The 14,957-nt window shown below is 32.6% G+C and overlaps 1 protein-coding gene across 1 annotated transcript; it reads right to left on the reverse strand.

Moving 5' to 3' along the window:
- Positions 1–3,728: 3,728 nt before the first annotated feature.
- Positions 3,729–4,667, reverse strand: LOC131157660 (uncharacterized). The gene has a single exon (XM_058111974.1). The coding sequence runs from the start codon at positions 4,528–4,530 to the stop codon at positions 4,024–4,026; it is 507 nt and encodes a 168-aa protein (XP_057967957.1). The 5' UTR covers positions 4,531–4,667; the 3' UTR covers positions 3,729–4,023.
- Between the last annotated feature and the right edge of the window lie 10,290 nt (positions 4,668–14,957).

The following is a 14,957-nucleotide window of genomic DNA, read 5'->3' on the forward strand; positions in this document are numbered from 1 at the left end:
GTTGAAGAAAGAAATCAAAATCAAGATAAGGAATGAAACTATCTTCTATTACATATTGCATACTTAAGCATATACATAACATAAAGGTGAGACATTTGAGCTGCTATAGGCAAATATCAATTAGATGCTAGAGGACCATGAGGGAATATCTACAGTCGGAGGAATAAAAGATCAAAACATAACAGTTGAGATTAAATGTGATGTCGCTTGAACAGTTACAGTAGCTGAACAGTCATACGACTAGATTAAATGCTGGAGGAAGATTTTGGGAGGGGGGAGGATACAAGCAAGGGAGATTAAATTTAAGTTTTAGGACATGAAAGGGATTTAACTTTACTTTAATTAACAAATGAAGGGCAGAATTGGTATATTCATTTTTGTCACTTCGGGGACTACGGATGTTTCCCCTGTGTGCTTTTAGAAGTACTATAATAATAATACATTTTTGTAAGTAAGAGTTGCATAAGATGAAAGTATTAGGAATACATCTATGCATCATACCATCAATATAAATGTGTCATATTATCTTTCCCTTGACGCACAAACACGTGACAGAATGATTGATCGAGATGTATTTAAGATCTTGTTTAGTCGTCGAAAATAATTTTTTACATTTTTTGAGAATTTAGAGACTTTTCAAAATTTATATAAAAAATATTAAAACAATAAAAATAAATTTTCTAAATTGCACATATTTTTAAATTTTAAAAATAAAGAGAATTTGCAAACTTATTTAAAAATAAAATAAAATAATTCTCTTAAAAAGCGTAAATAGTGGATAAATATTGTGTGTGTGTGTGTGTGTATATGATAAAGTATTTTTCCCGTGATTAAACTTTTTAAAGTGTGCCGACTGCAGATGTTATATGTTATAATAAGAGGTACATGTGATCCCCGTGAGCAAAGAGTACAGGCTGTACAGCTAGCGGTCAACTATATAATTGGTCAACTCTCCCAGCCAACCCCATGAGTGTCTTCCGGAGCTTCGACCCGTTTGCTGCCCATTGCACGCTCTTACGGACGCTATGAGCATTGAGGCAAGGAAAGGGAGTGAAGCCAAAGAAAAAAGATAATATATATATATACTGGTAAAGAAAATAAAAAATGGAATAAAAATAATAAATTAAAAACGATTAGAATGTAAAGATGTATTGAATTGGTTTATTTTCACTCATATAATTTAAAAAGTCTTGTTTTTGCAATCAAATCTTTAAAATTAGAGATGGTAAAACAAGTCAAAATTTAATGGGTGACCCATTATTTATCCGTTTAAACTATATTTTTGGGTTTGAGATGAGACGACTAGTATATAAAAGCGTCAATTGAATCCAATCCGTTTACTAAATGGGTTAGACTAATTTGGGTCGGGTATTCTTCGGGTCACCCATTTAAACTAAAAAAATAATACTTTATTTTTACTTTTGGGGTTTTAGATAAAATAATATCTTATAATTACAAGTCATATAACTAAATTTATTGAAAATTTGAAAATAAAAAAATGATACATAACACAAATGATATGTTCTATTCATAGCGATACTATTTTTAAAATTTTAAATCATTTTAAAAAAAATAAATAAATAAAGAGATGTATTGCGTTTTAAACTTTAAGTTTTTTTATTAAGATAATGATAAATAAAATAAAGTGTTATTTTTTTAAAAAAAATTAAGTTAATTTTGGTGAAACCTTAAAGAAAAAACTTTATAAAAATAAAAAAAAAATTTAATAGGTGTTAACGGGTACCTGTTCATTAAATAGGCAAGTTTGAATTTATAGGTTATTTACCCGTTAATAAACGGGGCACTTAACCCAAATCCAAACTCATTTAACCCTCATCTGTTTACGACTCATTCGAACCCGGCTCATCAATCTATTTTGTTACCCCAATTTAGAATGACTAGGTCTTTTTAAGCTCGAAAATGTATAATTTTTTTCCTTTTTATATATTTTTCTCTTATTTCTTTCTCACCAAACAAACAACAGAGAAGGTTACCATATCACTCGACCAATTCATTTATTTTTTTCCCTTTTTGGTCCAACATTGAATGCCCCATGGCCATGACCCAATGAGTCGGAATTTCTTATCGCTAATTTCCTTTGTCCTTTTTCCCCCTTTCTAAAATGTTCCATGGGACACCCTTCCACTCATTTTCCTAATTATTGATATGTTAATTTGTACGTCAATTCGGTACATCAATCTTAGCTTTGCATATATTTGAAGTTTATAAATTTAGAATTTCCGATATAAATATATTACATAATAAATGAGTATTGATGGGTCTATATCGATATTCATAAATGATGAAAGCTAATTTATATCTATGCTACGTGTCCAAAAAGTATGGAGTTGAATGACTTAAACACATGATAGAGTAACAATACCTAAGCTAATAATTATATGTTCACGATGATTTTGGTAAGGGCAAACTTGTGACGTTGGTGACCTCGCAGTCACGGGTTCGATTCTTCACTTATGGTTTGCATGGTAAATTACCAAGAGGTCCAAAGAGCTCATCGGTGGTTGGAGTTTCCACATAATAATAATAATCATAATAATAATAATAATAATAATAATATGTTCAGTATATGGATTGAAAGGAATTAGACAATGTGTAATTGAATTTACAACCCTTATCATTAATTTTTTTTTTTTTTTTTTTACGTTCCATTTTGCAAATCAAACATATATAGCTTGTTAAATTTTTCTTTTCTTTTTCTAGTGACCGAGAATATTTCTCGATACTTCCGACTCGTTGAATTGTTTGTCACGCCAACTAATAGTTAAATATCTAGGCATTCAATATTTGAAACTATTACAAAGATTGACCTGGTAAGTCATCAATCGATATTGGTTTTACTAATTTGTATGCTTAATTGCTACTAATTAAAGTCTAGTGACCTAATTTTATGCATGTTCTTAGCATTTGACCTAGTTAACCAAAAAGGAAGTTAAAACTATGATGCGTAGCATAAAAGAGAAAGTATGATATTCTTGTCCATTTTTTCTAAGTACAAATTTAAAATTTTATTGTTAAAAAGAATGGGCCGTATTTAATAAGTAAATTACAATCCATTTCCATTTTAGATATGCCAAATCTCATCCATCAAATAAATAAGAGGGTCTTCTAACCAAGTTGTAATGCACTGTAAGGAGATCGAAAGCCACGAATTGATCGATTGAGAGAAATCTCATTTGTTTTTCTTCCCGTACATATTAGGCTTAAAAATTATTTTGAGCAAGACACTTAATTACGGGTTTTGCTCGGGTCCCTTATTCCTATATTTTCTTATACCTCAAGTTATGGTGATATACATCTTTTTATCTTCACTATAAAGTTATATTTAACTTTGTTCAATTCATATGTTTGAAATAAGACCATTCATTTATAGAACTTTTTTGATATTAACCTCTAAGGAACCCGACCTAACTAATGGGTCTTCAATATTCAAATAATTAAAATTTTAACCTTAAATTTAGAGACGAAAGATTGATCACATGCAAATTTGACCACTAAATACTGCACTAAATATAATTATGATCAATAAAGGCAATCGTAAGTCAATCAGATCATCCATTAGAATTAATTAAGAAATAAAAAACTTAGTAGTTGATTAATAGAATTAAGCTCCCAATAATCAAATAAATTGAAAGAGCACTGGCTGATCAAGAACAACAAACATTAAAGTTTTCAGCAAACAAAATGGCCTTAATGGGACAACCATAAAATTCACAACCAAAGTTTGACCAGATCGATCAGTTTTTATAAATTAATTAAGAGCACTACTGTGGTTTACAAAATTAGAATGCAAAAACTCAGAAATAAACTGAGAAACAACTCCATTACTTGATCACTGTCAACATATGCTTCACCATAAATTAATTACTCACTATATATATGTATTATGTATGAACATCGGAATTGCAATTAAGCAATTAATTGTACATAAAACATGATATGATCGATCACATATGATATAATTATTTAATCATACTTGCTAATTATTTGGTACCAGATTAATTATTAAGCACAGTAGATACCGACGGCACCGGCCGCCATGAACCGATCCGACGCCGTTCTTCTAGCCAGAGAGTTCAACTCCGGCGAGAGGCCGCCGTAGTCCAAACCCGTTTCGGGAACTTCGGGAATCGTGGTGAGCGAACCCGACCCGTCGCAGAGAACGTAAAACCCATCTCGAGGTCGATGATGATGGTCTTGCACCCGGAGAAACGACGTCGTAGTGGGCTGAGGCTTTACGCGGAAAACTGACCGGAGGAGCCGGTTGACCGACCGGGAAATTTTCCAGGGTTTTTTGGGCGCGGCGGCGGGGGGCGGAGGAGGGTGGTGGTGGGAGAGATGTGGCATGGAGAGAGTGCGAGAAGAGATGGCGGAGTCGAGTTGGCGCTTGAATGATTTGAGCTCGAAGGAGTCGTAGAGTGAACTATCACAATCCCATACAGCAGTTGGATCCCCCTTATTCCCCTCTTCTTCTTCGTCATGATGATCACGCTGCAGATGGGTTTTCTCCATTTCTTTGTGAGAGAGAGAGAGAGAGAGAGAGAGAGAGAGAGAGAGAGAGAGAGAGAGAGAGAGAGAGAGAGAGAGGGGAAGAAGAAGAAGAAAGAGCGAGAGAGAGAAGGTTTGAGAAATTTTGGGAAATTATATAGAGACTTACCACTCTATGTATCTAATTTAATTTAAATATATAGAAAATGGACTCTCTCTTTATAAGTCAAATTTTAATGAATGATACACTTATTTATTACGTATTTAATATTTTAATTTTAAATTTTAAATATAGATAGAGTTTCTCTATGATTTCTCATGATATAGGAATATGAGAGAGAGTGCAATAGGAATATGTACGAAGTGGAGAGAGCTGGGGGTGAAATAGGAATGTAAAGAGGAGAGAGAAAAAAAAATTTTAAAAATTGAGGACTTTTTCCCGTATTTTAAAATTTTCACAAACCTTCTCTCAAGCTTATAAAAAAAATAAAGATTTTCCTTTAAATTTAACAAAAGTTAAAATATTTTAGAGATTTAAATGTTTCAATAATTTAGGTATTAGCAATGATTGAAAATATGACAAGAGACTCTGATGGCTTAAATGGTATGTTTGAGCATTTGAAACACAGACCAAATAGGACATGTGTGAGGTGTGAATTAGTTATTATTTATGATATGAAAATGGATAATAATAGACTTAAAATAATTTGTAAAAATGATTTAATAGCTCTTAATCTATTAAAGGAAAACACTCTCGATCAAGTGAATTAATAAAAAAAAATTTATATAACCAATCTCACCTAGTAGGACTTAAAAGTTTTTGTTGTAGTTGTTGTCTCTAAAGTATTCTAATAATTTTTTACCTTTTTATCAAATCTCAGATGAACGGACGGTGTGTATGAGAGAGAGAGAGAGAGAGAGAGAGAGAGAGAGAGAGTTGAATTAAGTTTATTGCTAGGATGCGGTGGTTAGACCCAGAATTCACGTTGGGCGGATATAGGCCATTAAAAAAGAGGCTACGTAGTGGATGCTCACATCTCCCAATCCCATTTATTAGGGTTTCCCATTTGGCCTCCACCACCTTAATTTCTTTCTTTCTTTAATTATTAATTATTGGGATTAGTTCACATCCATTAGATCAATCAGGAACCACCCCAATTTTAATTTGTCTCATTAGTTAATTTTTTCAATGTTAGTTTACACGGTGTCCATTATATGTATATTGACCTACATATGACAATCACTCAACCCCTCCCCTTCTCCTCCACGTGCCCCATTCCCTCATCGATTAAATTAGGGTTTGGTCCAAGTCAATCCATGATAAATATCCCAATTCCCATCTCTCATTATTGGGGTTTGAATTCGGAGCAAGCATTTGGATTGAGTAAAACAATCAATCTATTCGTAATTATGTGTGAAAATTCTACATTATCGGAGGTATTAGCCTTAAAGATCACGCGAGCTTAATTGTCTTGTTTTGATGATAACAATCTATTAGTGGTTCTACGTTAACTAATTTTTGCATATCAAGTCATAGCAAGTATAAATACGAATACAAAGATTAAGTAAATTAATAATAAGTTAGACGTCATAAAAAATGAGGAGAATATTAGTCTTGTTGACTACACCATCATTGTTTTAAGTGTTTTGATGATATGAACTTATATATTGTTCCTAGTGTTTTCCTATCTTTGCAGATCATGTTTAGTATAGGTACTCGTACATGAAGTACTTGATCAAAGACAAAGATCGGACCGAATTGACGTGCGAATAGGAAGATCAAAAGAACAAGTACTCGAAATGACCCAAGCACAATCGAAAGATTAATTGTTAATGCATATATGTAATAAGGGTTGTGTGAGTTAGGAACATTTCGTAACTCTTGCAGGTGTGTTTCTTGCATGATTTCTAAGCAAGAGTTGAGCAATGCACATGCATCTAGGACACATGAGTTTATAGGATTGCATTTAAGTCACAAACTCACATTCATGGTTTTTAAAGTTAATTTAAAGAGTTTGTCAAAACAATCCTAAACTCAACATGTTTTCCAAAGGGATAAGTTTTTAACATTTTGGTTTTATAAACATTTTCATACTTGATCCCATTTGTGTCAAAATGAGCTTTATGTCCTAAAGGTTTAAAGAAAGTAAAGAATATTTTATAAAGGACATATTAAGCATATAAGATATCAAAACAAGTTTTCAAATATATTTTTATTATCAAGATATCTTATATTCAAGGGAAAACTCATTTGGACAATATTAAACTTTATTAGACTTAAAATATTTCATATACTTTTGTCCAAAAATATTTTAAATGATTAAAAGGCTTTTCAATTGAGTTTAAAACCTCAGTTATGCACCAATCATCTTTCCCGATGACCCTTCGGTAATTGGGGTATAACTTTTGCTAGAAGGGTCCAAAAAGCACGAACTTGGTGTCCCTGAAAAGTTAAGAAAAAATTTCACAACTTTCATGTTGATGATTTTTTTCTTATTCAGGGCACTGGTCAACCAGAGCAGGGGAATGGTCGACCAGCAATTCCAGTAGCTAAATAATCCTCATAAACCAGGCAAATGGTTGATCAATGTAGGGCAATGATTGATCAGTGGGTGAATGGTCGGCCAGAGAAAGTGAATGGTCGACCAGTGGCCTCGTGCCTAGCACTATAACAGCTAGTTTTGTTTGGAAGTTGCTCCCAACGACTAGTTAACGACTATAAGGGCTTTTTGGCTATAGAAAAAATCATAAACTTGTTTAGCATGGTTTTGATTATTTTATTACAAGCATTTAGTGAAATATATCTTTGAATCTAAAACCAAACACTTTGCACTTGCATTGTGGTTCATTCATCTCAAGTGCTTAATCCTCTCTTACTCATTAATTATGTTTGATTCAATCCTTAGAGAGAGTAGTGTGAGAAATTGTTTGTAATTCATATTTGCTCATTGTGAGGAGCATTCTTTTGTATTTACATCATCTTGAGAAAGGTTCTTTGTGAATCAAGTTGTAAGGTTCTTTGTAAACCGAATTGGTAAAGGTTCTTTATGAGCGGTAGGGATTTGTTCCTGAGTAAAGGTTCTTTGTGAGTGTGTAGGGATTTGTTCCTGAGTGTAGGGTTGTGTACTCGAATTGTAAGTCTTACTCCGCCGAGGAAAGAGTGTTTATAGTGGATTGTAGAATCGTTGACTTGATGCTAAGGCATGGATGTAGGCTTGTGCCGAACCACTTCAAATCTCGGTGTTGATCTTCTCACCTTATACTCTTTACTTTAAGTCTTGTACATGATTTACTTTTGCTTATATTGTGATATAATTACTTGAAATCTTGCCAAGAGTTTTATTTTATAGAGAAATTTAATATACACGAAAAGAGTCATTATTTATAAATTTGTAGATTTAAATTTAGTAATATCTTATAAATCGTTGGCAATCATTTACAACCTGTTTAGGTGTCAAAAATATTTTTCTTTTTTTTTTTATATTTCTAAATAATTAAAAATGAAAATTTGTTTTCCAATTTTTCAAGATTAATCGTATAGGAAATCTAAAATCAATCAAAGGATTTTTTTTTCTTCAATTTTCATATAAAATTTTGAAAAAATAAAAAAATAAGGTAGCATTTCTGTATTTATTGGAAAAATAAAAAGCAATTATTTGCATAAATGAATTGGACCTAACACTTTTATGTTGAAAAATACTCTTTATATTAATATAAATGATATTACAAAATTGTTCTTACAAGTGAATGTAGTAATCCATCAACCCAAAATATTATTATTATTATTATTATTATGGAGACAATTAAATTGAATTAAAGAGAATTGAGGAAGGAAGTGACTTACCCATTAAGTCTTGACCATTGGGCTAGCAATTTTATATATATAAAGAAACTTTTTTCTAGTAAAATGTGCAAACTAATTTAGCATTGGCACATTAACACTTCTTAAGAAATGCATTTTAAGCTGCTTAAGAAAGGCTTTTTGAGGTTGTACTCAATTGATTTCAGACTATAGAAGAGCAAAAAAAGAAAAAAGAAAAAAGAAAATGAAAAGACCTAGTAATTCTTTAACTATAACACTCAAAAAATTTCAATACACGCCTTACTAAATTTTAATTTTTGACAGGAAATAACTTAATGAATCGAACGACATCAATCTTATAGACGTTTTTTTTTTTTTTTTTACCTAAATGACCTCTAAATAGAGATATGTCTAAATTGGTTCATTGAATAAGTGAATCAATTAAACATCGGAGCTTTTGGTAACAGTTCTGAAATTTCTTTAAATTGCTCTAATTTATAATCAGAGGTCTGTTTTAGAATCAGAGGTCAGCTTTCCAATTGTATCATTTATAGAAAATGAAAATGAACAAAAAATGCAATACTAGTACTCAAGTGATTAAAATTAAAATAATAAATTTTATTTTCATATAATAATAAATTATATTATTTTTCCTTAAAAGTATTAATTAAATATATGACAGTAAAATATTATTATATTACATTATTAGCTTATTTAATTGCTCATATATTTTATCGAATCTTTATAGAGAAGGTTAAAATTGAAAAACAATATATATTCAGATATTAGATACCAAAGAGTTAAAACAATTTAGATTTTAAATTGAGTATCGGTACAAGTTTGATTCATAACTGATTCACAAAATTAAATTTAAATTTAGTGTTAGCACTTTTAATACTTAATATCAACAAACGTCCCTCAACTAGATAAATTATAAAATGAAATTATTAAAATTTAATTGAATATTTTTGGAAATTAAATGCAAAAGACAAGCAATGCTGCATCTTACTTGAGAAATTAATAAAGATGTGGATTCTACACTGATACAATTTTTAGTAATATTATTATTGATATTTAACATTATAACTAGGTCATTAATGTTTTTAATAATATTTAAATGCTTGCACATTTCGAATTTCAAAAATATGATAAAAAGGTTAGAAAAATTCAAAAGAATTTACCTTTTTTTATGTTTGGATATCAAAAGAAAGTGGAAAAAAATAATTAGATGAAAAATTTATAAACAAAAAAAAAATTTACTTATCATTAGGATTTAATTTTTCTTAATTGTAATCATATCAGGGTAATTCTTTATTTTGATAGTATTTGATACTAAGAGGAAATATAATAAATAATAATTTTTATTATTATTTTTCTTTTCATTTTTCCTAACAAAATCTTCATCCAAACAAAGCTAAAGATGTTTTTTAATAGTGTAGTTTTTTTTTTTTTTTTTGCCCTTTCTACCTTATTATTGATTTATTTTTGGCTGAGGGAGTACATTTCTATTCTAAACTGCATTTCAACTCATAGAAGGAATACATTATCCTTTTCATTTATGTTAAGTCCATAAGACCATAGTATTAAAACTATAAAGTGCATTGTACACAAAACCCCACGAATTTGGGAGGAATGAAAACCATGCCCATTATATTTTATTAAAAGACCCAGCCGTTGCCTTTGAGAGAGAGAGAGAGAGAGAGAGAGAGAGGGACCAATTGGGTTTGACACTCAGGAAGTGACTTGCGGATTAAGTCTTGACTATATTGAAAAAAGAATTGTCGTAAATTCAAGGACAAAAGATGCATACCATTTAATAGAAAGATGCAAATCTTATGTATACATTTTTAAATTTGACAAAGTTATTTGAAAAAAAGTTATTTTTTGAAATATCAACAGTATTTCTCTTATTATTATTATTATGGTCAATAACTTACAAAGATAACACACTACCCAAAAGATAAACAACTAAATGCAATTGAAAAAAAAAAAAAAGGATAAACAATATCTAGCTTGAATATTATTTAACTTCCCAAGCAACACTTGCAATCGGGATAGAAAATTTGAGAACTGTTATGTGTAAGGGTCTTAGAGTTTTCTGACCCAAATATATGGTTTTGGTGTATGATTATTGACTTGGAGGAATGTCGGTTAACCCAAATGCAACTATGTGGTTGTCACGGGATAGTTTTAGTATGTCTCTGTGACGTTGCGGTTGGTTTAGAAAATTCTAATGGTGGTGTTTTCGAACTTAAGATGTATGATCATAGATCTTTGGTGGTTACTCGTATGTGGCCGAGAATACTTCGAAGATTGACTTTTGGGGAAATACCAGGTGTGCATCCCACTTCCCTAGGTATCCTGGTGGGTACTAAGTGAGTAATGTTAAGGAACTACTATGTGTGAGGATCCATTTGGGAATGGGACCATGCAAGTCTCTTTGGTCTGGAGTTTTGGGTGTACGTCTTTCTTAATTATTAGCTATACAATTGGGCGATATTATTCAAGACCCCTTTTGTGCAAAAAGGATAAGAGTTACCCTCAATACTGGTGGATTGTGAGTTATTTTTCTTACTGTTAAAGTTTGGGTTTCTTAATCATGACCTTAATTAGGAGGTTCAAAGGTTGTTCAGCTGTTAGAATTGACCACTAGGTTGGACACTCGAGTGTTTCCTTGAATAAGAATGAGTACAATTGGGATGGATTTGGTGTAGTCTTTCTACTGCACAAGCGTGACTTTGACACTTTAGGAGGATTTTTGCAAGAGTGATTCCTTTTGACCATTATGAACTTCATGTCTATGACAGTTTGTATAAGAGCAGATCTCTCGATCTTGGATGAAAAATGAGATTGAAACTACTAGCATTTACTCGATAGTGAATATTCGATTTGTGACATTGGGTTGGGGAAAATTAAGTTATTTTTTAGTAGGTTCTTGTTTCTCTCTCTCCCCTCTTGTCATGTAACTCATTGCGGGTAAAGAAAGGAAATTTGAGCTTTAGTCAACATCTTGCAAACATTGAGTTACTTGATGGTGCCCTATACCCTTAATAAGGGACAAGGGTCGATGGAAGGGAACTAAGATGAGATTGTCTTGTGCCCTTAAGGTGGGTATTGTTGCCACACTTTAGAAGTTGTCCTATCGTGGTTGGCATTGGAGCTTGGATGGTTTATCCATTGAGGCTTTGTGGCATCCTCGTTCCACAGGCAGAGATAATACTCTTAAATCTGGTAGAAGTGGAACGTCGAAGGAGTTTGTCCAATGGTGTCTTTATGAAACTTGAAAAGTTCATACCTATACAAAGAAGTGACATTCGTAGATCTATAGGGAGGAATGAGTTGCAAGCGCGTCTGACAAATGTCCTCGAGCCACAAGTGCAAATATGTGTTGGTCACTATGGTGACACTTACCTTGTGGGGATTGGAACAAAGGGAACCACAAATCTTGCTCATTAGGCTTCATAGGAACCTAGTTGCTCATATGAGATGTTTCGATGGACTAAATGCATTTAAAGACCACTATTGTAGAATTGTCATAAGCATGTTTGCGCAACTTACATTTGTTGCCTTCTCAATGACCCATGCCAAAAGGCATTGTGACAAGTTTTCTTATAAGACATTTGAGTCATGCTTTTAGCAGGCACATGCACCATTGTGGCTAGAGGGCCATTCTCGTTTTTTGTTATTATATAGGTTCATGCAACAAAATTGAGTTAGAGGGCTTCCTTTCAAAGAATATTTTGAGTTCAAGCCAAAGGGCAATGATATCATAATGGTAATCACGATGGATTGTGGTTAAGATTGGTTTTGTTAAAGGATAAGAGATTGGGATCCTTCAAGCTTCGGTTTGGCATTTAAGATTTGAATGTCAAAGGACATAGACGATTGGTTTTGGTGCTTAGGATTATCACTTGAGTTGTGACATAACCTTAAGACTTGGGGACTCAAGGAAGTTCTCATCTTAATCATGTGTCTAGACTTGAGCTAGTTGGTTAACTTCAAAATTGTGGTATTCTAGGTTGTGTTAGTTATCTTGTGAGTAATTTGGGTTGTGTAACCCCGAATGCTAAGATCATTTGCATTTTGGGTGTTTCCTTGGGGTGAACTCATCCTTTGGGTTGGTCATGAGACTCCTTTGGCGAAAAAACACCTTTGGAATGGTTCATTGGCTTCAAGCTTGGTTGGCTTGTTGCTCATGGTAACCTTATGGTTTTGAGATCAATTGTTTGATGAAAAGACTCTAGGGTACGGGTTCTCTTTGGAGTTGTGTTTTGTAAAACTTTGGGGTGGAGACTCATATTGGCATCATTGTGTTGATTTCAATATTGGATTATTACTTGTTTTGTTGAGTACCAAGTGTTTGGGATGGTCATATTTGAGAGAACCTACGGGAGGTGACCTCTCCTTGGAATGGTTCATTGGCTTCAAGCTTGGTTGGCTTGTTGGTCATGGTAACCTTATGGTTTTGAGATCAATTGTTTGATGAAAAGACTCTAGGGTAGGGGTTCTCTTTGGAGTTGTGTTTTGTAAAACTTGGGGTGGAGACTCTGGCATCATTGTGTTGATTTCAATATTGGATTATTACTTGTTTTGTTGAGTACCAAGTGTTTGGGATGGTCATATTTGGGAGAACCTTCGAGAGGTGATCTCTCCTTGGAATGGCAAGGTTGGTATAGAACCTTGAGATGGCATTGGCCATCAAAATATGGTAATGTATAGAGTATCAAAATTAGGTTATGATTAAACCTGGATCAGATACGATTTTGTGTTATTTGATCTATGGCTAAATTGAGATGAGTCTTAGCTAGTTTGGTTTTGGGAAGTAGTTAACTGTCGTGTACTTACGTGGTCAATACTCTTCAAAACTTTAGTAAGAGTTCGGTCTTGAGAGACAAGGTTGTAAGTACGGATCTATATCAAGGATTGAGAATTTGTGTTTTGAGAGTGGTGCTATTTCTAGAATTGTTGGTATGCGGGTTAGCGGTTAACTTATAGTTGAGTTGTGACCTTTGACATGAGAAGACTTGGGTTGGAGCAGAGACCTGAGTGTGGTTATCAGAGGAAGTTGCATTCAAGTTTGAATTTGAGTTTTGGGTGGAAGACCTTGCTTCTCTGGGTTGTGTGCTCTAAGCGACTTCAAATTAAAATTAGATCAAGTCTACCATGGGATTAGAGGCAAGATTTGCTAATGTGAAGAGTTTCTATTTGTGGTTGGTTGAAGCCTCTTTTGTTGGGGTTTAGCGAGTATTTCTGAAACTTGGTTAATTTATTTTCATCAATGAGGATGTTAATAGATTAAGTGGGGGAAAAATATTAGGGTCTTAGAGTTCTAGGACCCTAACACATGGTTTTGGTATATGATTACTGACCTAGAGATATGGTCAATTAACTTGCATGCAACTATGTTGTTGTCACGAGATGTTTTTGGTGTGTCTCTATGATGTTGTGGTTGGTTGTGCTAGTTCTAATGTTGGTCTTCTTGAACTTAAGATGTATGATTATTAGATCCTTAATAGGTACTCATATGTGACCAAGAATACTTCGAAGATTGACTTTTGGAGAAACACCGGCTATGTGTCCTAGCTATCTCAATATCCTGATGGGTACTAAGTGAGCAACCTTGAGGAGCACTCAAGGACAAGCTATTGACATCCTCCAGGGGTGTCTTGGGCTTTCGTGTGAGATTAGGAGCCTAATAGATGATCCATTTGGAAATGGGATCAAGCGGGTCTCTTTGGCCCAAAGTTTGAGTGAACATTCTTCTTAGCCATTGACTATACCGTTGGGCGGTGTCATTCAAGAGCCAAATTGTATTGAACAAATGAGAGTTACCCTAAGTACTAATGGAATGTTAGATATTTCCCTCATCTTTCAAGTCAGGTTCTTTAGTAAAGAACTGAAGTGGTTAAGGGTTGTTGAGCCATGAAACTTGATCATTGGGTTAAACACTATAGTATTTCCTTGGATAAAGATGAGTACAACTAGTTTGGACTTAGTGTAGTCTTACTATTGTATAGGCGTAACTATTTGCCAATTTAGGATTAGGAGAATTTTGGCAAGGGTGATTCCTTTTGACAATTGTTAACTCCATGCGTGATTATTTGAAACAATTGCAAATAAGATATTTAATACCACAAAAGTATGTAGGCCACATTATACCAACTTTCTACTTAAATTTTCTTAAAGATGAGACTTTTTAAAGCCGCCTCTAACATTTTTAACTATGCTTCATGAACCCTAAATTCAAGCAACATTTATGCATCCTCTTCGAGTTTATCTCACATAAAAATGCAACACATTTGTTTTAATAATAAAGTACAATTGGAAACTACTCATAGAAAAATACCTTTTTGGAAAAAAAAAATGTTTATCTAGAAATAATATTTTTATAAGTAATATAATATTACTTGTTATAAGTACTTTTTCAGATAAATAATTCCTTTAGATAATTTTTTTTTTTCAAAAAGTAATTATTTTTGAAAATAAATAATTTAAAAAATATTTTATTAAAAGAAATACTTATTTAAGAATAAACCAAACACTAATTACTGATACAGAGGACTTAAAATATATTTTTTAAAATATATATATATTAATTTTTTAAGACATTCTAAATTAAAGTAAATTTAACCATAATTGGTATGTGGGG

The sequence above is a fragment of the Malania oleifera genome, chromosome 6 (assembly GCF_029873635.1).
Source record: "Malania oleifera isolate guangnan ecotype guangnan chromosome 6, ASM2987363v1, whole genome shotgun sequence".
In the NCBI taxonomy this organism is placed as follows: domain Eukaryota; kingdom Viridiplantae; phylum Streptophyta; class Magnoliopsida; order Santalales; family Ximeniaceae; genus Malania; species Malania oleifera.